We start from the raw sequence: 22070 nt of genomic DNA on the forward strand, positions 1-22070 counted from the left end.
TAAAGAATTTAGCACTTTTATTTGGGAAATGCAAACTGTTGTGTTGTATTTTGAATGGGCAGCTTAAAAGCTGTATACACACTGTAAATGTGCATTGTCTAAAACTAGTTATCTTTAAAAGTGTCAAATCCAAAGCACTGGTTACCTACAAAAATTTGCAAATTAGCTGACAGGAGAGGATTGTACGTTCGTTCATTAAACTGTTTAATAGGAAACTGCTGTACTGATCCTGCATTTAATTTTGTGAGTCTTTTGCATAGTGACAGTATTACACAATGATTTTAGTGGAAACTCTGAAAGTCAACACATTTCTATCTTTCATCTCCCCCACCCTCGTGTTTATCTACCAGACCCAAGAATAAGTTACTCTTCTTTCAGCTGCATTTCCTGGACATAAACAGCCACATTTATAAGTGGGTGCTACTCTGCTGTTTTGTTTCATTGGTGCTTCTCCTAATCAAATGTAAACAACATGGATTTATAATCAAGTAGTTTTCTTGTTCAAAGTGGAAGACGTTTAGATTTTAGAGCTGTGGAGAGACTGATGATGAAAATGTCCTTTACTGACTTGCTATCGGCTATGAGGGTATTATTCTGTAGCCCTGTTGCTTCTGCAGTGTAAGTTCAATGGGAGCAAGCTAGGAGTTACACATTTACTCTTCCTAATTGGCCTTCCTGTTCATGTTCCAGGTGTATGACTCCAAGTTGTCCAAAATAAAGAATCGGAGGCTATCAAATACACAGTCTAGGAATTACCAATTTTTCACCTTTGAGTCCAGAACAAACAATTATTTTCCAAAGTCTGCAGCTATTCGTAATGGCTTCCAAATAGTATGTATATGTGTGCACACATATAAAAGCTCCAGTTTATGTTGAAACCTAACTATGCTTTTCATACAGACTCAACCCACCTCTCTTGTCATGCCACTTGCCCAAACATGCAGTGATCCTCGCCTGATGGAAGTGCCTTTCTGTCTTTTTTTGTAGCAGTTAGAGTTTCCTGAAGATGCAGAATGAGTAGTAGAGTGTTTCCAGTCTGAAGTACATGGCATGAAGGCAGGGAAGAAAGCACATGGCCAGCTGTGTTCCTTGAGAGGAGGAAAAGATGCCGAGTTCTCTGGTTGCAGTGTAGCTTAGAGCTTACTCATCACTGATATCTGTCACTGAAGCTGTCACTGATATCTTCTAGAATGCACAAAGCAAGTATAGAAATGGTAGACCATGACAGGCTGAGTGCACCTTCACATCTGCCAACAACAGAGTTGAGGCTCCAATGGAAACAAGTGTATTAGGAACTAGGCAATAGTTTCTAATATGATAGCATCTTCATGGCATAGCATGAGGATTTCAGTCATAGGATCCTGCATGTTGGTGAAGTGTACGTAATTCTCACAAAAAAATTCACAAATGCTGATATGGGGGTTCCCATTTTTGGAAAGCATCTCTTTCCCTGTAACGCAACGGTCTGTGGTAGTAATAGTAAACTCAGTAGAAGGGTAAGAAACCATGGATCATTGGGTTATTTTTAGATACAAGAACTTAGTGGTTTTGTTCATACTCTTCATAGCAATCAATTTTGAAATCAAAAGGTCAAAGGATATTCCCAGGTTTGTGGCATGACTGGTTTTGTAACGCGTGATATATAATATCACGGAGGTTTAATTTCCCTTGCCTTTAGAACCAAGTTGGTACAAAGATCAAAATTTACTTTTGAGTTCATTGCAGATTTTGTCTCACTTCATGTAGAAGATAATGTACATGAAACCGCCAAACAAGTTTCTAGTAATCATTAGCAAGGGGAAGTATTGATAATTTGGATTATAACTGAATAATGGAGATGCACCTCTTTTAAGCCAGCAATGCTTTGAAAATGTCAGATAGCACCGTGTACTCTGTGTCATTCCAAGCATGAATTTGAGAAACCGTGTGACTAAAAGTTGGTAATACAAACTTTACAAACAATGAATGGTTTCAGATTAAAGCTACCACTTCTTTATTAAACTTATGTTATTGATCTTGAATAAAAATGGTAAGTATAACAATAAATTCTTTTGCATCTGTTTGAAAAACAATATTAGCTTTTAAACACCTGTAAACATGTGCCTTCTGTAGGAAGACAGTAGTGATGATGGTGGCCTTGTAGATGATAACTGTAATTCAGAAATGGGACAATGGCACCTGAAGCCTACTATCTGCAAACAGTAAGTATTAAAGCAGTTAAAATGGAAATTTCATAAAAGGTTATGAAATTTAAGAGACAGTAATTATGGGAAATGGTCATACATCCATCTGCAAACACTTTAATCAGCATGTTAGTGTTCAAGAGAGAATTTTATACTTTGTAGTATCATCATCTTCAGTGACCAGAAAATTTAATGAATGAAACTAAGAGTAAAATAATAGCTTTTGGGTTTTCTGTTAAGTCTGTGTTCTGCTTCAGGCAATGGAAGATTGTTTCTTCAAATAAGGCTGTTCTTTGATATCTTGCTCTTAGATTCCTACAAAAAGAAGGTGCAGAAGCATGTTTAAATGTATCCTTCTATGTTAAAAAAAAAAAAAAAAAAGTATTTAAATGAAAATAATTAACTTAATACTAAAGAAAACCTTTGTCACCACTCAAATTAGTACAGGAAAATGGGAATAATTTTTAACTGTCCCCATTTATTATCTAAATGTGTTCTAGCTGTTTATTGTCTCTTTCTGTTCTTAGTATTATCCTTTTTTCTCTAATAAGAATGTTCCACAATACTAAGTTCAGTTACATATTTGTTTACTTTTTTACCTGTTTTGGATTTTAAAACTCTTAAAATTTATTTTTTGGTGTTTGAAACCCAGAAATTATTTATTAATAATCATTGACTGCAGTTGCTTGCATTTTGATGTGACAGAAATGCATGATTCCAAATCTAGAAATATTGTTACTAGTATTCCTGTCTTCACAATTTTGTTTGTATTTTTTTCACAATTTCTTTTATCAATTTTTATATTTCCTTCTTTGTGAATGTAATGGTTACTAGAAAGGTAAAGGCTTTCACAATACATTCTTATGGTGCAGGATAAAATTATATATTTATACATTATATGGAATGTGTATGAATTGTTCTTAATACATTTTCATGAAGGGGTAAAAATCCATCTGTGTTGTGAGTTTTAAGCATATTTATGAGCTTCTGATTATAGCTTGGCTAAATTTGTCCTATTCTGATGATGGATTATCTGTCCATAATACTTTGCACCAGACATTATTTTAATCCAAACATGAAATTTCATAAGATCTTTGACACTTAAGTATCAAAAGTCATTAAGCATATGGCTTTACTATTAGCATATTTTAAAATTAATTCTATATGAAAAAGAAAATTACCTTGAAAAGGCTTTTGCTTCTGCCCCCTTCCCCCTGCCTCTGCCCCCCCCCCCCCAGTAGTGGATTGTGCATTTTTAAAGAGCATTGCTTATATAACTAATAACTTTATTTTATCAGAAATTAAAACAAGTACAAATAAAAGCAAACATCATTCAAGTGATTTTATGCTTATGCCTAAAAAAATGCATATATGTAAAATAATTTACAAATGCAAACAAACCGATATATAAATGCATGCAGATATTTTTTCTGAATTTACTAGTTTACAGTTTCTATAAAAGACACATTGTCTGAATGCATTTGAGTGTTATTGTTAGAAAAGAGAAGGCTGAGCTTTGGGAAAAGTAATTTGCATCCTATTTATCCCTCAGAATACCTCTTGCATCTAATGCTGAGGTTCTGAACTCTGGAATGAGTTAGCTTTGATGTATAAATCCAGCTGTTGCAAATAAGGTGGCTGATATGATTGTTATGTTTATAGCTACTGTAAAGGTAGTATCCTCTGGATCAAGTGATAGGATATAAGCATCTGTAGTGTGCAAGAATGTGTTCAGGCAGACTTGGTTCTCTAGAAAATGTTTGTTTATGGATACGTTGTTTTTCTAGAGTCTATCAAATAGAGTACCTGTGTGTTTTGTGGGTAACTATCAGGTAGATTTCAGATTCATTGGTTGGGATCACTTCTAGAACATGTGTACCTAGTGTCATCTTAGGTGCTGTGGACTGTCCCGTCTGTCCCCCAGCTGCTACTCCAGAAGGATGTTTATGGGTTCTGTGCCTTACTTTATAGTCCCTTGCCAGTGTCCCAGATACCTTGTGCATCTAAAAGAGCACTAGACACCTGAGGGGGTTTTAGGCAGCTAGGTTTTGCCTGTAACAAATGCTTTCAGTCTGACGGTACTATATTTTCTAAGAGCATTCCAAAGTTCTCTGTACTTAGTGTATTGGTTAAATCTAAAGATAACTTTGCATTTAGCTATCCCAGTTAGGGGATTATAGCAGTGCTGGCAAAACTTCATAGTATTGATCTAGTTTTGTTCAAGGTCACCCCACAAATTATTTCATAGCTAGCTAGCTGTGTAACATTGTGTTTTCCAAACTGCTGTAAAATACTGTGTACTTAAAAACTGTGTTCTTTCTTAGGCCCTGCATTTTGCTTATGGACTCACTGAGAGGCCCTTCCCGGTCAAATGTTGTGAAAACACTACGGGAGTAAGTTTTGTATCTGGGTTTTTGGTTTTGGGTTTTTGGTTTTTTTGGCAAAATTCTGCAAGAAAAAAAGTTTTAATTGGCATTGTTTTTTATCATAGATATTTAGAGGTGGAATGGGAAGTCAGGAAAGGCAACAAAAGAAGCTTTTCCAAAGATGTCATGAAAGGTTCCAACCCAAAAGTGCCACAACAGAACAACTTCAGTGACTGTGGAGTGTACATACTGCAGTATGTGGAGAGCTTTTTTGAGGTATGTATACCTGTTTGTGTAACTATTTTTTTGGGTCTCCTGCAGCAATCAAATATGAGCTCTTAAAATTGTTAGAATAATAAAAGGCTCTCTATTGTAGCTCTTATACCTATTTATTCGATTATGCATTATAAACTGATTTATACATTTACATAGTAATTATTTTTTGAAAATAAACTAATTATCATTATTAGTTGCACATATGTATCAGAAATCAGAAGCCATGGGATTTTCTGAGAGAATGTTAAGAAAATATATTTAGGGTCTTCCTTTGTGTTCTTATAGTGCATACCCTTTAAAATTATCTGGTAAGAAACAGAGTTCAAATTTGAGTTCAAAATCTAAACTAAAGATGTGGTACAAACAGCTCGTTCTTTTTTCCCTAAGAAACGTGACTCTTAATAAATTCATTAATATGATACAGCTAGGTTTTTTTTAACTTACATTAGAACATGTAAGTGGAATCATTACAGCTAAATGCCAAATCTTGATTCCATTGAAGACATCAGTTAGAGTCTTACTTACTTTAACTGTCTGAAAGTTGCAGCTCCTTTCACAAGTAGAGGCATTGGCACCTTCGGGTCTGGGTTGGGAGGAGAAATGATGGTCAAGTGAGGTGTTGTGGGCATGGGACCCTAACTCTGTTTACCATCCGTAGTACTTTAGAGCACTGTTCCTAAACTCTCCTGTAACTAACCTGTCCTGAGAAAGCTGGTGGTTTCTTCTCCATTCCTCCACCCTCCCCTTATTCATACTTTGTATGAGAGCAGCAAGGCTTTAGCATGGTGCATTCATGCAAATCAATGAGTTCTTGAGGGCTTAGAAGCATCCTTGAGTGCTTCCTGTTTTGTACACGGGGAATAGGAGGAGCAATAAAGTTTTAGTAATCTTAGCCCCTTCCTTCTTGCAAATTGATTGCTGGGTTACAGCAGGGTGAATCCCTTGTCCTGCCTGGTCTTGCAGTACACAGCAGCTTTGTCTGCCAGGGAACAGGGGTGGCGCGTAGATGTGTCAGATAGCAAATCACAGGGTATTCTCAGACGTAACACTAGTGGGAAAGGAAAACCTGTAGTGGCTGCACAGTACTCGACTGTCTTACAGTTATTGAGCTAACAATTTCAGCTGCTAATGTATTGGAAAAATTGCACAGTCTCACTGTTTTCAGCAGCTGTACAAACTGAATGGGGAGTATGTGGGGAGGGGTGCTTAATCTGATGCTCGTGGACTATTCAGGCACATCTTTTTCTTCTTTGTGGATTTATTTAAAGTATCTTCTTTTTAATAACAAGGGTTAAAATCCTGATGTGTATTTTTTAAAACCAAGACTCATCTGACAGGATAGGTAGTGTGGTAAGGATACCTGTGATACCTGTCAGCTATCACAGCCACTAGTTTTTCAGCCCTCCCTCAACACCATGCCTGTTCAGCTTTGCCCTTCGGCCCGCGAGGGACAGCTCTCTGCCCTGCCAAACGCGCGGCCCCCAGTTTCCCGTCGGCGGTTTGGGGGGGCCGGGTTGGCGGGGCTGCCGGGGGCGCGGCTGCCGCCGCCAGGGGCCGCCCTGGTGCCGCCTGTGGCGGCGCCGGTGCGCGGGGGGCGGGCGGCCTGCGGCGGGGCTCGGCCTGCGGACGCGGGCAGCTGCAGGCAGCTCGGCCTGCGGACACCGGCAGCTGCGCTCGCAAAGGCCCTGCAGAAGGAGCCGGCGTTCTGGTGGGGGAACGGGTAATGTCAGCTCGCGACAAAAGAACTCGCAAAGCTAGAAGGAAGCTCCGAGGCAGCAGAATGTGTGCTCGCTGGCTTCTGACCCATATCCCTGCTTTTCTTCCCAAACTGAACAACAACAAAAAAGCCCTAGTTAAGGATGTGTTCAGATTAATTTGAAATATCTTTCTGTTGTTGGTAACCACGCTAATTAGTTTTTGTTAATGTTCTTATTCCTTTGTCTGCCCTATTCCATAATTGAAACAATGGAAAACCTATTCAGTTTTTGCCTGTGGTTTTCTGCATCTGTAGTGTCATTCTTCTGAAGTCTACTTACTGCTGGTGTTCAGGTAGCTTCATTGGTAAAGTCAGTTCAACATAGGGGTGGTTTTTGCTCTATCATTAGAGCAAAAAATATGCTCTATCATTACAATAATTTTCTCTCTTTTTTTTTTTTTTTTTTAATTAGAACAATTTTACACATTTATGCAGTCAAATGCTTTGTCTAAAAGATGTAGAAAACGGAGTAGATTATTTGGGCACTCTTGTAACCAGAACTGTGATGGGGATGAATGTTACTCTGTAACATACTGAAGCTTGATTGATTGTACCTGAATTGTACATGTACAAAACACACAAACTGTAGAAATTTTATTTCATGCTGATGGAATGAGGTGGGGAAGAATGTACTTTTTCTCACTACAGTTCTCTCCAGTCTTTTAGGTAATAACTCCTTACTGTAATATCCAAATGACCTTTCTTTTCAGAATCCCATTCTGAGTTTTGAGCTACCAATGAACTTAACAGACTGGTTTCCACGCCCAAGAATGAAAACCAAAAGAGAAGAAATACGAAAAATAATCCTGAAGCTGCAGGAACAGCAGAACAAGGAAAAGAAGGGACAAAAGGAACCAAGTTCAATGGAAAGATCTTTGCAGGAAAAAACAGAACAACTTATCAACAGCAGCTCAGACTGAATGTTGTATCTGTTGCATGTTAGCTCCACAATCAAAACTGAAATATACATTTTTGTCTGCCCAGACTAAAGATTTGGCGTATTCTCTGCTCAAAGTTACTTGGGAATGTTTAATGCCTGTATAAATGTGTGTCATAAAATGAATTAATTCCCACAAAGATGTGTATTAAGTAAGCAAGTCTGTACATATGTTAATGAGGCCAACTTTTTCAGCATTTGTAATTACTTTTTTTCCACTTGTTAGGGAGCTTTTGTTATGTATTTCTGTTAATAGAACTTAAATAGCAACTTCTAAACATAAAGCAAATAAAGAAAATATTTATAGGATAAAATGGTTAACTTTTTCTTTTTCAGTAAAGTTGTAATGTTACAGGCTTAAGTAACACATAGGGAATGATTTGGTAGTGAGATAATTAATTCATATTTTGACCCTATTTAGTTGCCCTTTACAAGATTATTCTGCTTGCGCTACAAACAATAATATGGGTAAGTGTCTCAATGTACCATGGCCTCAGAGAGGGTGATTCCCATCCTCCTGGTATCTAAGTGTAGGCAGTGTAATAGTTAATAGGACTGCTTCAGATTCGGGGTTTTAAAAGATATGCATTGCAATTAAAATTCCACCCTTGCTTTAGTGGGACGGGCTAGGGAAAGGGGGAGAATGCTCTTTGACCAGAGATTACTATTCAAACAGTATTAAAAAAGTGGTTTCAATGAAGTGATCTTGAGTGATACTATTAAATCATATTTTGTGGATCCCAATTGTTGTACAGGTGTATTTTGAGACTTTCTTCATTATAAAATTGTATTTTGGTAAGTGTACTTGGAATAGCAGATTGCCCACATTACATTTTCTATGTTACAATTCTGAATGTTACATTCATATGTGCTTTATCTAAGTAATGAACATTTAAAAAGAAAAAAGTGTATGATTACTATTTTTTGTAATATCCACGCAAAAAACCAAAATACCAGTGTTCATTGCTTGCTTGTTTGTTCTTGGCTTTAGGTAGCATCAGACTAATGTTGGGATTTGTTTGGATATTTCCAGTGTATTTTGATTTTACAACAATCTAAAATGCCATCGTTGCTTAAACTGCAAACATAGCCTTTTGTCCTTGTTATAGAAAGGCTTTGGTATTCAAATGAGGAAAGTAAGAGATGGTTCGTACAAGGATATATATGTCCAGTCTTCTACTAATATAGCTATCTTTGAAGGCAACCAGAAACTGTCTCTTCCCAGGAAGTAATCTGTCGGGGGAGGAGAGGGACCTTTTATCCCTCCTTGCAGATAGTATTTTCTCTCCCAATTTTTCTACTGGGAATGTCATTTGTCATTCCCTTCTCCCAAAGAGAAGAAGCAGAGAATTCATTAGCTGAACTCTGTGTCCCCTGAGATCTGTTTTTGCACACAAGATCAAGTCTAACCCAGTACTTCAAGTTCTCCATGAGTTTTCATTCTCGCTAAACCCTGAAAACACGGCTGCTAATGACATTACTGCCGGGGCATTTCTGCACAGATGACTATCTCCGTGAGACCCTCTGTTTAAAAGGGGGTTCACTCACCAAGGCAGAGTGATTGCACATAGAGCAATACAACCATGGGCTGCTAATCTTTTGCACAGATAACCCGTGGGATTTAGGGGAGTTGTTCATTCCCTCATCTCTTTCTTCTTGCATAGACCCTGGGCCCCATGGAGAATAGGTAAGCACCACATATATATGCTATGTTAGAGATTACTCCTGCGCAGGTTTCTTGTTGAAAGTATGTGGGGGCAATCTTCTGGACTACAAATTAAATACGTAATGTGTACACCTCTGAGTTGTTTCCTCCATCAAATTTATCCAGTATTCTTGCCATTGTTGGGGAAAATCTGTGACAAAATAGTTTCACATTGTTTCCCTGCAGGGTCTTGCATATCTGGCTTTAGTGCAACTGACATACTGGAATAATCGTTTATACAAACGCAAGTAAATCAGTGACGGCTTGTAGAGAAGGAAGGAACAGAAATTTCTTGGAAATACAGAGAAGAGACCATTGCAAATAGAATGTATTCCTTCCCAGTCTAGTCTTTCCCAATGGTATGTTCTAATTATATGGAATATATCCAGATTTGATCAATATAATAGTTAGTTTTCCTTTTTCTGACGTTTGTGATGCAGGTTCATAATTTGATGCTGTAGAACTATTTGGTTCTCTTGCTAGGAATGGCCTGGTGCTTCCTCCTTTTCCTTCCTCTTTCCTGCCCTCCCCTTCTTCCTCCCTCCCCTTTTTCAAAGCTGTGAAGAAAGTGTTTGATTTATTCTCATTTAATGTTAAAGGTCTCGAGATCTTCAGTCATATACAGCAAGCTAATATACATGTTAAATATAGGAAACTTATTTTTTTAATAAAATGTGATGTTAATAGAAAAAACCCACAGAATTAAGAATGAGTTATTTAAAACCTTACTGACTTCGTTTAAAAAGCTCACTACCACATGTGCTTGTTAGGTATCTGTTCTTAACATAATGGTCAGCTACACTACGGTGTTTTGCAATCTAACGAGGAGTTTTACCAGTGAATTTTCTGAACCAGGTTTATTCAGTGGAAGTTAGTGGGGTGGGGACTAGATATGTTTGTTTGATAATTATATGACAACACATATACTCTGAGGAAAGTATAAGTTGTATATTCCTTTATAAGATTTAAGATACAAATGCTTTGAGTAGCATCACTGCGTTCTGCAGTGTAAGGTGTCAGATGGCTACCTAATTAAATGTATCTGTTTGTATTGTTTTTCATGTCGGGTAGAATAACAGTTAAGAATTCTTATAAAGGTTTTAGATTACTTAGCATAAAAAATGCATGTACTTCTGGTGCACATTTGCAGGATAGCTGCAAAAGCAGAAGAGACATCTAAGTAGTCCCTTGTGACATTCCTATTCACTCTTTAAAGACCAGAGACTTGAAACAGAAGAACTGTGTTGTTGATTTTCGAGGTTGCACTTCATTCTCGTCTTGGAAGAATCTAACTTCCAAAACATTCAGTAAAGAAAGAGTTGAAAAATCAAGCAAACTTTGCACCATGATGAGAAAACCATGCTGTTGATTTTTTTTTTAATGTATTGCATAGCAAATGAGTAAAGCAGAACAAGAAGGTTTTGCATGTATGATTTTTAATTCCTGTTAACGTAGTTCCTCTGGAAATTGGAGTGAACTACTAGACTTCTCTGATGAACAAACTGCAGCAGTTTCCTTAGGTTACCAATCCACTGTAATTTTTTACTCAGATTTTTAAATAGAATGTCTTTTCAGTCACTGGTTAAAGCTTTACATTGCCCTTTGCTGGTAACATGATACTTGTGTTTTAGCATGTGAACAGAAGTGGCAGCTATAAAGGTGCTTGTTCTTTGGACTCCTGATTCTTGGGGCCACGATGATAAGGGGTACTGGAGTCTGGATAAAAGATTTTATTTAATTTTGGTATGACACTTTTATAACAGTCTGTCTTAAATTCTACATATTCAGTACCCCTAAAGAACCTCTGTGCAGTGACTTAGGTTCACAAAGGTACTTCATCTCACCAAGTCCTTTGACTCTTCCAATCTAATTCTGGAAATCAAAGGGGAGCTGATGTTACAAACTACAACTTTGAAACAGTAAGAGTGAGGTAACAGCCATTTTACTTATTTTTCACCACTATATTTTTAAACCAAATCCTTCCTGCTTAAGTCAATCATGCCTGCTCAAAGATGTGAGAAGGATGTCTGTTTGGTAGGCTCCAGTCCGGCTAAGTGAGGATGTAATCTGGAAAGTGACTCCTCTCTGTTGTGGTCTGATGAAGTTTTCTGACAGGCTAGACTTTGCTTGCTTTTAACAAATTTGCTTGTGGACTCATGCAAACCTGTGGTTACAAAAGGAAACTTGGTAATGTACATGATACCTTAGGGATTCTTTATTCAGTTGTGTGAGTAATTGCTAGCTGCAACCTAGATGCAAACAGCCAGGCTGTTTCTTTGTGAGGTCGTCGGTTTTTTGTTGTGGTTTTTTTTTTCTTTTTTTTTCCTGTGAGGTTCATAGTTGATAAACAGTGCTATTTGTGATGCATGATGCTTAAAAAGATATATGAGCTATGTTCATATATGAATATATAAGAACAGAAGGTTATATGGATTAAAAAGTATCCAAAGTCTAGTAAACAAGAGAGAGACCTTGTCTGCTGCCTCCCCCCCCTCCCCCCCCCCATCCCTCCTTATTTTGTTGGTTTTGTGATCAGATTCTCTCTAGAGTTCTTTGGGGTATGACTTTACCCAAAACAATCATCCGCATATAATGGTAAGTAATTCAGGAGAGGGAGGAAAGAAGACTATTACTATTTTTTAAATAAAAGGTTCTTGTATATGAGAAAAACAACAGCAACAAAAAAGCTGGATGTACTTTTATAAGTAGATGGTTTATTTTAATGGAATAGTCAAATCCACGTAGTATATGCGTCCGTCTGTGCGATATCATAGATCTAGATGATATTTACAAATTCCGTCTTCAGGACCAGAATCTCTTTTGTGGTAAGCTGACTGAACACCTTTAAGGTTAATGGGAGCCAGACTAGTTTGTTTCAGCTGAGTATTTGTTCTGCCGTAAGCTGTGAGGAGTTCGCTTAAGGGAAAAGCACCCTGCTCCGGACAGCCTGAGCTTCTTGTGTTCAGAGTACGTTTAGACTCTGGTCTAATCCAGAAATTAAAACACGTTAGATTTCCCCAGTGGTTTAACTTAGTGAAATTTATCAACTATTTACACAAAACTCTTATCTGTTTAACCATATTTCTAAGTTTAGGAGCTTAGTTGACATCAGTATATGTGCAGAAGTAAATAAATAAATATATACACACACACTAAATATACTGATGCCAACTCACAGCAGTAGTTTGCAAACTGTTACACAAACCTCTACCCCCATTGTCCTCCAAATATAACAGGTTTTTCAATTGAGCTATGTGACAGTGCCTGTTTACATCAGGTTTGTCCTTCCCGACTCATATTTGGGAAACTAACGTGTTTCCCTTATCTTTACATGTGTGTAAGGAGGAGTGCAGTGGTAGCCTGGATGGGGACATTAGTATATATTGGACTAAACCTTTGACATTAATTGTAGGAACTCTCAGGAAATAATTGGTTGGGAATTTAAAGCTCTAGGATTAATTCACTATCTGTGCAGCAGGCTGAAAACAGAGTAATTATTTTAGCTCTAGAGAACTTCATATTCTGTAGCTTCAGGCCTGGAAATTTATTTCATACTATACATCGGTAATATGCTGGATAGGGTGTGGGTTCTGTAATACAAGAAAATCAGGCTAAGCCCAAAAGAGCACTATTAAAAGTGTGACATGTTTCTCACAGAAAATTAAACTAAAATAGGACATAAGTTGTGCTGGAATGCAAACAAATGGAATATGTTTCTTACTTAAATGTTCCTTGGTTCTGAAAGCTAAACTGCTTTGTAAACCATATTGTAATAATATCTGTCCATGTTACAAAAGGGCAATAAAAGGCCGTGAGAAGTTGCACAGCTTCCTCCCATCCTACAAGACCACTGAAATTTCTAGACTTCAGACAAAATTTGCACTGACTCCTTCCACTGCAAATGAATGTTTAGGTTCAGGAATCAAGAAGACATTTTTAACAAATGTCTGGACTAATGTGTTGCATGTGTTTGTATGGACAGCTTATGATACGATATTTAATTGGAACACTTCTTTTTCCCAGAGAAACCAGGCCTTTGTTTTGCAAAAGCAGTGTTACCTGAATGAATGTAGTCTTTTTTGCTCTACACCTTACTGTACTGTCATTTTTGTGAGCTTTTCATTCTACTCTCAATTACTCTCAATCTTTCATATACAGTTAATGAAACTGGATGCAATATAGTCAGCATGATTTCAGTATCTAACTTGCATCCCTGTGTCTCAGTTGTCTGTCTAAAGCAAGTGAGTTCGTTCTCTGAGTCAAAGGAGGTTCCCTTTTTCGTAGAGACATTGTCTAATTCAAATGCTTTAATTTAGACACTAAATTTTTCAGGCTAGTTAGGAGCTAGATGGGGTGATCTTGGCTTCACTATCTTGTCCACAGTCAGAGTTGCTTGATGTCATTATCTCCATTTTGCCAATTAAGTGCCGAAGTTCAGGGAAAGAGGTTAAAAGCATTTTAGTTTAACTAAGCTACTCTAACTAAACTGCAGAAATTCACACTCTAGCTACTCTCACTTCTGGGTGTTGAAAAGTAAGCTTAAAAAGATGCTTGCTGTTTACTTAGCTACTTGAAGAGAGAAACTAATTTTGTGGTTAGGATGACTGTTTGCCTAGATTGAGATTTTATGGAACTGAGATTACCAGAAGCCAGCGTCAAAGTGAGTGTTTAATTCTGTTTTCCAATTTTTGCTCTGATCTTTACACAGGTGAGTGCTTTCTACAGTGCTTGTATTGAGCTGTCATTTTATTTCTTTGGTTTTGCAAATACTCCTGCAAGTCTAACCCTAAGCATCTCAAGTTGGGCACCTGAAAATAAGAACATAGCTAATGACCTTTTAAGTAACTTGCCAAATATCGGATAATTTTCTGTAGGAATGGGTCATGTGTTCATGTCTGAAACGCAGTATTTAGTTGGTTTAACAATGAGAAATATTTTTTTCATTAGCATGCCTTCTCATGGAACAACAGGAATCATACAGCTCATAGTTGTCATTACTGTGAAATTTCAAAGTTCCCTAAACACCAGACTTAGCATCCATTGAGAGAAGTGGTATCTGGAGAAAACATCACCTGTGATTACATAGACGTTTGTACATGCAAGTGGACTAAATTAAGGTTCCTTGGACAATTTAATAATTTCTGGATGCTTCCTACCTTTTTAGTGCCTGTGTTTGTAACTGTCTTGCTTAATATGTATTTTGCATTTTGCGTATTTGGGGTTTATTGACTTCCATTGTCAGTATATGATGGTCACTCGTAGAACTAATTCCACAATTCTGATTTTTGTTACTCCATAAGCAGTCATAGTATGTTGTCATTTTCTTGCTTACCTAGATGAAAACATGGTGCACAAATCCCAGTGACTCGTCCAGTTGTTTGCTGACAGCAGAGGAACACTGATGCACTTCAGTCTTAGTTTTGTTCTAGGGAGAACTTAGTTTTGTTCTGGTGGTTGTTAACAGATTTTGCGTCAGCACCACTTGTCCCTTGCTGTTTTCTTTCCTTCCAAACCCCAGATGATACCCTTTCTGTACTGGTTCTTCTCCCAGTCTCTCTTGGCTCTACATCTGTTAATCTTTTATCATGTCTCTAAGCTCAATTTTTCAATCTACACTCTACAAAAATGGCCACTATCTTTTTCCTCCGTGATCTTGTGTTGCCAGAGGAGCTTCATCAGCAGGGAAGCTGAGGAAGAACGGGCTGGATGAGCAGGCAGTGAGGTGGATTGAATAACAGCTGAAGAACTGGGCCTGGAGGGTGGTGATCAGTTGTACAATGTCTAGTTGGAGGCCGGTAACTAGCGGTGCATCCTAGGGGTGAATACTGGGTCTAGCCCTGTTCAACATCTTCATTAACAATCTGGATGATGGGGTAGAGGGTATCCTCAGCAAGTTTGCAGGTGATACAAAACTGGGAGGAGTGGCTGATACACTGAAGGGTTGTGCTGCCACCCAGAGGGACCTCAACAGGCTGGAGAAATGGGCTGACAGGAACCTTCAAAGGGAAGCGCAAAGTCCAGCTCCTGGTGGGGAACAACCCCAGACACCAGGATGTGCTGGGAGCCAAGTGGTTGGAAAGCAGCTTTGCAGAAAAGGACCTGGGGGTCCTGGCAGACACCAAGTTGAATATGAACCAGCAATGTGCCCTTGCTGCAAAGAAAGCTAATAGTGTCCTGGACTGCACTGGGAAGAGTCACCAGCATGTTGAAGGAGGTTCCCCTCTACCCAGCACCGGTGAGGCCACGCCTGGAATACTATGTCCAGATCTGGGCTCTCCAGTACAAGAAAGACATGGTCATACTGGAGAGAGTCCAGTGAAGGGCCACAAAGATGATTAAGTGACTGGAGCATTCCTCCTATGAGGACAGGCTAGAGAGCTGGGACTGTTCAGCCTGGAGAAGAGAAGGCTCGAGGGGGGAATCTCATCAATGTGTATAAATACCTGAAGAGATGATGCAAACAATATGGAGCCAGGCTCTTTTCAGTGGTGCCCAGTGACAGAACCAGAGGCAATGGGCACAAAGCAGAACACAGGAGGTTCCCTCTGAACATCAGGAAACCCTTTTTTACTGTGAGGGTGATCGAGCACTGGCACAGATTGTCCAGAGAGGCTGTGGAATCTCCATCCTTGGAGATACTGAAAAGCCATCTGGACACGGTCCTGGGCAACTGGCTCTAGGTGGCCCTGCTTGAGCAGGGGGTTGGACCAGATGACCTCCAGAGGTCCCTTCCAACCTCAACCACTCTGATTCTGTGAGCTTGCTCTCAGTTCCTGTACTTGGTGTGACAAACCTGGCAGGTCCAAGGTGGCTGCAGAGGTAATCCTGGGCAGCACTGCAGCAGGAGTGCTGCAGTTACAGGTGTGCTGTTCTGAGAATGAAGCTACAGGGGTCAAGGCCAGCCATAGGTAACACTCACCAGTTCATAGCTTGGCTAAACTTGGTTGTGTTGCACAACTAGCGGCAAAAGGCACATCTCTGGCATACAAGACAAATTGCTTCCCAAATTTAAATCTATGCTACAAGTCTGTAGGAAACTTTCTTGCAAAGCTTAATCAGTGTTACTGTTCTTTAACATTGTGAGCAGAACCATTTTAGCTAGCATTCAGTTTGAAGCAAATACCTAATTTGGAAAATTTTAAACCAAGCAGCTGAAATTTTGTAAAGCCATTATAAGCAACTGAAAGCAAAACTCAGCAATTTTTGATACCTGCTGTTTATCTAGAATGATTTGGATATTCTTTCTGTTCAGCAGACAGGTCTTTCAATTAATAGCTTTAAAAATTAATTAAATAGGCAACTTCAGTGTCTTGTAAAAAATATTTATAAAACGCTTAGAAAGTGTCATAACTACTCTCACCAGGAATCAGTGACTTTACCTTTATAACAGCAATGTGACTGTTTCCCCAGAATAGCTGCAGCTTACAAGCTAGATGTGCTTTTAAGTAGACCCTGTTAAATATATTTAACTTTTGTGATTTATGAATTATTGCTGCTTTTTGCTCATATGACATTCGGTTTGTGTCCTACATAGTCTGCTGCTGTACCAAACTCTGTTCACAGTCCTCCCATTTTTCAGCCAATGTGACACTAAATTACTGTGATCATCATCCTGTTTATATAGTCAGAAATCCCCTGAGCTCAGGGAAGTGGAGGAAATATCTTTGGATTTCAAACTTATTTTTAGCCACAAAGTTCATCCTCATTTGTCTGAGAAGCTGACCATACTAAGAAGAGCTGCTATAGCATTCTGAATCCACAAGGTTTGATCATTTATGCCAAAAAACCCCCACTTACTAGTATTTGCATTCAACGTCCACACCTGAGATGTCATTCTGCATCTGTTTCAGATACGTGGTTTCACAAGGAATTAAGTAAACTAAGAGCTACCTTTAGTCTTTCCCACCTGGTTCCCATTACTAGAACAGATAAGTGGTTCAGATTATTAGCAGATTTAGTAACTGAGTCAGAACCGGAGTATTTGGCACTCCCTGGGCCAAATAAGCGTGCCAGGAGAGAACATCATGCTGCAGTGGGTATTTAACGTCTCAGTGAGGTCTGCCTTATCTCATACTAAAAGTCCTACCACAAGGGGTTGAAGAGCTGGTGGTGGAATTTAAGTGTGGGTGTAAAACCCAACTCAAGGGCTCTTCACTTAGTTTGAGGTTTAAGGTGATCTAGCTAGTACATGCATGGGAAGGGTATGGGGAGACAAGTCTAGTCTGTCCATGCTATTGGATAGCATTCGAGTGCACGTGTAACTGCATTGTAAAGGAATATAGGGAGATGCTGAAACAACGTGCTGCTTCGGCAGCCTACTTTTCTGGCAAAGTGTTATTCTTCTGTCTGGATGATTCTCTTAGTCATATGGTTTAATTTTAGGTAGTCCTGTGAGGAGCAGGGAGTTGGACTTGATGATCCTTATGGGTCCCTTCCAACTTGAGATATTCTGTGATTCCTTCATGCAACAATGGTCCCCGGGCAAGTTTGTTGAGTGGTTTGCCCAGATGGATATCAAGGACAGGATCTACATCTTTGAGAGTGGATTTATTCAATGAGCAATGTAAATTAAACTGTCTCTGTTCTGTATAACAACCCCACAGTGATATGTGAGGGCTAGACTGCAGAGAGGCACCTGCAAGAGCTTTGCAGAATTTAAATCTTGTCTTAGCAGCATTAGCCATCTTCCTTTTCAGCCTGGCAGCATGTTCCTCATGCTGCCTTTTAATTGAGACTATATTTTTTTTCTTGCTTCTTTCATCAGTGTGAAGTGTAGGAGAGCCACAACTGGACCCCCTTATTCTGTGAATTAGATTACTGCCAGACCTCCTCTGGTCCCTGCCCAAAGGTGTGTTAGAATTTCAAGAGGATCACTCATTCCTCTTAATTTTTTCTTTCTCAACTGGCTCTAAAGCTAAAGCTGCCTAAAATGAAATGTTTGAAATGGAATGGAAGAAAAGTCCTCACAGTATGTTTAACAGGATGCAGTCATTTGGGAACATGCTAGATGAGCAGTGGCCTTTACAGAAAGATTTAAAAATTAATTAATATCCTCACAGAATTCACTAAAAAATTCTCTACTTCGCTAAGAAGTGTGATAAGCTATCAGTACCATGATCTACCTAATCCATACTAAAGTTCATTTAACTACAGGTGAACAGCTTCTGCTCCATGAAGGAAGAACAGCCCTATGCCTGACAACTATAGGTTACATATTTACTGCAGGCTACTTTTGTTTGTCAGATGAGCCTGCAATTTTATCAGCAATTGATGTTCATTGCCAAAAAGGAAATCCATATAGGTGATCACAGAGGAGAGGGGAGAAAAAAAAAAGCAACAGTTAAAAAAACCCCTATGGTAATTGCTATTGTGTATTATCTGTGTGGCTTTTACTGGGTTCTCATTCCTATACTACAGCTCCTCCCTGTCCTCCAGATGAAATATCTAAACTGGTGGGGCCCATTCTACTTTTAATATGCGCGAGAGCGGGTCCGTGATATCCTTGCCAGAGAGAAGCTTCAGCTAAAACAAAAGCAAATCCTTTCCCCAGAAACATGGGATGTGTTGCACCAGGAATGGAATCCATCTGTCCTCAAATACTGGGATGACTCCAGGAATATCTGCCAGCTACTCTGGGGTACTGTAATCTCATTTTCCTGTCCTCACCATTTGGGTTTATAGAATGAATCTGCTCACAAAAGTGAAATGAAAAGTAATGCACTTCAGAAGGATTACAAGTTGACAAGTCAGGGATTCCTCTTACCTCCTTTCATGCTATTATTTATGCAAGCCTATTCCTCTGGAGCTACCCACAATTCAAAATAATCTATTTGTGTAATTGAATTATCCTTTAAGGAGAGGAAATAAAAAAATGGGGCCACTCCAAAAGACTTACTCCCAGTCAAAAAAACAGAGCTTCAGAAACCAGTCACACATTGCTAGGGGTGGAAATGCAAAACCATCAACCTTCCTTAACTAACACATTGTCTGATAACACAAAAGAAGAAACTACTTACCAACTGAAATGAAATATTTAAATAGGAGCTCTTGCCTTAAAACATACTGTCTAAATTTTTTGTAACTCGAACGAAGCAGTTGGAATACAGAAGGCCTGTGGAAAAGTCAGAATATTAAAAAAATTAGGTGTAGTGAAAATAGGGGTTCATGTAAAGTGTACTGGGAAGAAAGAGGGGAAAAAAAAAGGATAATTTCACAGCTGTCAAAATCAGAGAATTATGTATGTGCACATAACACTAAGTGAAAGGGAGCAGATAAAATAAGACTTACACACCACTTTCCAGTAAATAATTTACCTGATAAGGAAATGAAGGGCGCTTATCTAGAGTAAGCCTCCTTGGAAAGAAACCAAAGGTTGATTCTGAAAGGAACGTCATCTTGGAGCTGGTAAGCATACTACTGCTAAAAATCCCAGCAAATTTTCTTGTTGTTTCTCTGTCTCTGAACATAAGCTGCTAAACCTTGAGCCAGTTAGAAATGTTCTTTTGCAAACATATGAGCCAGCTATTCTTTATCCAGACAAATAACAGATAAATTGTGCTGGCAGGACTACATTGGCAGCTACAATAGCTACATTTGGAAACTCTGCATGGGTAATTCCACAACAGTTTTAAAACCAGTGAGTTTAGGTTTAGTTTTTTCAGAAATTACTTGCAAAACTACAAAATCATTTTAGGGAGTATCAAGGCACTAAGCTGAAATACTCAACAGTCAGGAAACTCCAAGAGCTGATGCTGACAACCTGTGAGGTATTTTGACACGACCACGTTACACAGATACAGTGTAATTACATCACATTCACATATAGTTAGAGTATGCTAACAAAGCAATGTAAAGCAAGTGAACTTCTGGCCTCATTAAGTCATTGGCTGTGACTTAAGCCTGTGCCCATGGACATTTTTATGGGCAGAACTTTACCCATTACATTTGATGTCTAGAACAGTTGTAGCTATGTGTAATCCATGGGGAAACCCAGCTAATACCAATATGATTTAAACACAAGCTTTCCGTCTGAAGAGATACATACAGTAAAGGCTTGTAGTCAATGTCAAACCTGATTTTTGCATTTTAATTTTTCACAGTAAAGTGTGGGGAGAGAAACTTAGCACTCATGATACTAACCACTCGAGAACAGCCATCTCAGGAGTGAAATTTCTAGCCATACAAGCGTGACAGCCTTTTTGAATGCTCTAAATCTTGATTGACTGAATTATACATAAGAATTCATTTTCATATAAATTTAAATAGCCAGGACATTGTATGATATTCTTTGAAATGAAAACATATATAATATCCTCCCAGGGTTTTCTGAGAAGTCACCTGGGGTCCTTTACCTGCTTATCCTTCCACTCTACCATTCATAAGCCCTGACAAAATACAGTGGCTCATACAATTAACTTTTTTTTTTTTTTAAAATATGTGGCAACTTTAAGGACAGAAACTGTTTACTATAATCTGTAACAACCTGAATTCATACTAAAATATTCAGTTTTAATATCTGGGGGAACAAAGACACCTCAGACATCTGGAATATTGTCAGTTCTTTGCAGCAGGGCTGCAGCAGAGGCACGTGTGCATGTCGCTAGTCCTGTTAAAATGTCATGCTGCCTTGTCTTGGTCATCTTTCTGCCTTGGTGAGCATTTGATCCCGGATGCTTGCTGGTAGGCTGCCCAGTATATCGCATTTGCACATTTAAGATGGTGCGTGCTAATATATATTTCTCGTTCATCACAACAGACCCTCATGGTCTGATAGGTATGGTGTGAACCTTCCCCGAGTGAAAGCTATGCTGACAGACCTCACCTGTGCGTTGCAACTTGTGAAAGGATGCTTGTCTGCTGCCGTTTCCCCCGCCTGACAGGCTGAGGTGCAGGAGGAACAGGGTGATGCTAAAGGCACTCTGCTCTCCCTCCCAGCCTTGAACTGTGTCTGTCTCTTATACAGCTATTAAGCAAAAACTGGTTGGCGTCTCCAACCTAGCCACACTGTTCCTGGTGTTCTGAAAAGTCTCGGTTAGACTGAAATTGCAGACATTGGTCCAACATTCCTAGGAATTAAATCAGAAATGCTTCTTGCCTGCCTCCTTATATACAGACAACGGGTACAGTAAAATATATTTTGCCTTGTTTTCTCTTTCCATCTTTTATTTTCCCCTTTGCTTAGGTTGAAGTTCTTACACTCAGATTGTACTTGTGTGTGTTTTCCTGTATTTTCCCAGAAGATTTACAGAAGAGACGCTACTGCGTCTTGGGTTATTTTTAGATTTCCCAGGGAAAAGAAAGGGGAGAGTAGAGACATGCTCCTCCTGATGAGGGAGCAGCACATCAGATGGTGAGACAGTGCTCAGCACTGCTTGGCTTCTCCGGCACTGTGGGACCAACCGGCTTGTTTACACTGAAAATATTTTGTTGACCATTTCCTGACATTGTATCCTGTTTTGCTAACAGAGGGGGGTTTATTCAGTCAGCAAATTTACATTTTTATTTCATTGTGCAGTCTTTTTTTTTTCCCCCAGACACTAATTATCCTTATCTGTCTTTTACAAATAAAAGTAAGGCTGAACATACAAAGTACTGCCCTGAAAGGTAATGCCAAAGGCAAACTCCCATTCTCTAGAAGTTATACAATATTTCGATTTGTCCAAATTGTTAAACATTCCTAAATTAGGTCAAGCAAAGATACAACTGTAAAATTCACTTTGTCACTTTGCAGGCATATTCAATGTTTTAAAAACCCAAACAAGCTCATAGCATGTTTCATGAGTTGTAGGAATGTTAATCCGGACACAGGATTTAACTCCACCCATGCTCTGCCCGGGATGCAGGATTA

The 22070-nt window shown here is 38.9% G+C and overlaps 1 protein-coding gene across 2 annotated transcripts in view; it reads left to right on the forward strand.

Moving 5' to 3' along the window:
• SENP6 (SUMO specific peptidase 6) overlaps positions 1-9869 on the forward strand; it is an 85392-nt gene extending 75523 nt beyond the window's left edge. For both annotated transcript variants that reach the window (XM_072855321.1, XM_072855322.1), the window contains 4 exons: positions 2113-2201; positions 4508-4576; positions 4675-4825; positions 7292-9869. In XM_072855321.1, coding sequence (XP_072711422.1) covers positions 2113-2201; positions 4508-4576; positions 4675-4825; positions 7292-7501 — 519 coding nt within the window. In that variant the 3' untranslated portion in view covers positions 7502-9869. The remainder of the gene's footprint in view (positions 1-2112; positions 2202-4507; positions 4577-4674; positions 4826-7291) is intronic.
• Positions 9870-22070: the final 12201 nt, after the last annotated feature.

The sequence above is a fragment of the Ciconia boyciana genome, chromosome 3 (genome assembly GCF_034638445.1).
Source record: "Ciconia boyciana chromosome 3, ASM3463844v1, whole genome shotgun sequence".
Lineage (NCBI taxonomy): Eukaryota > Metazoa > Chordata > Aves > Ciconiiformes > Ciconiidae > Ciconia > Ciconia boyciana.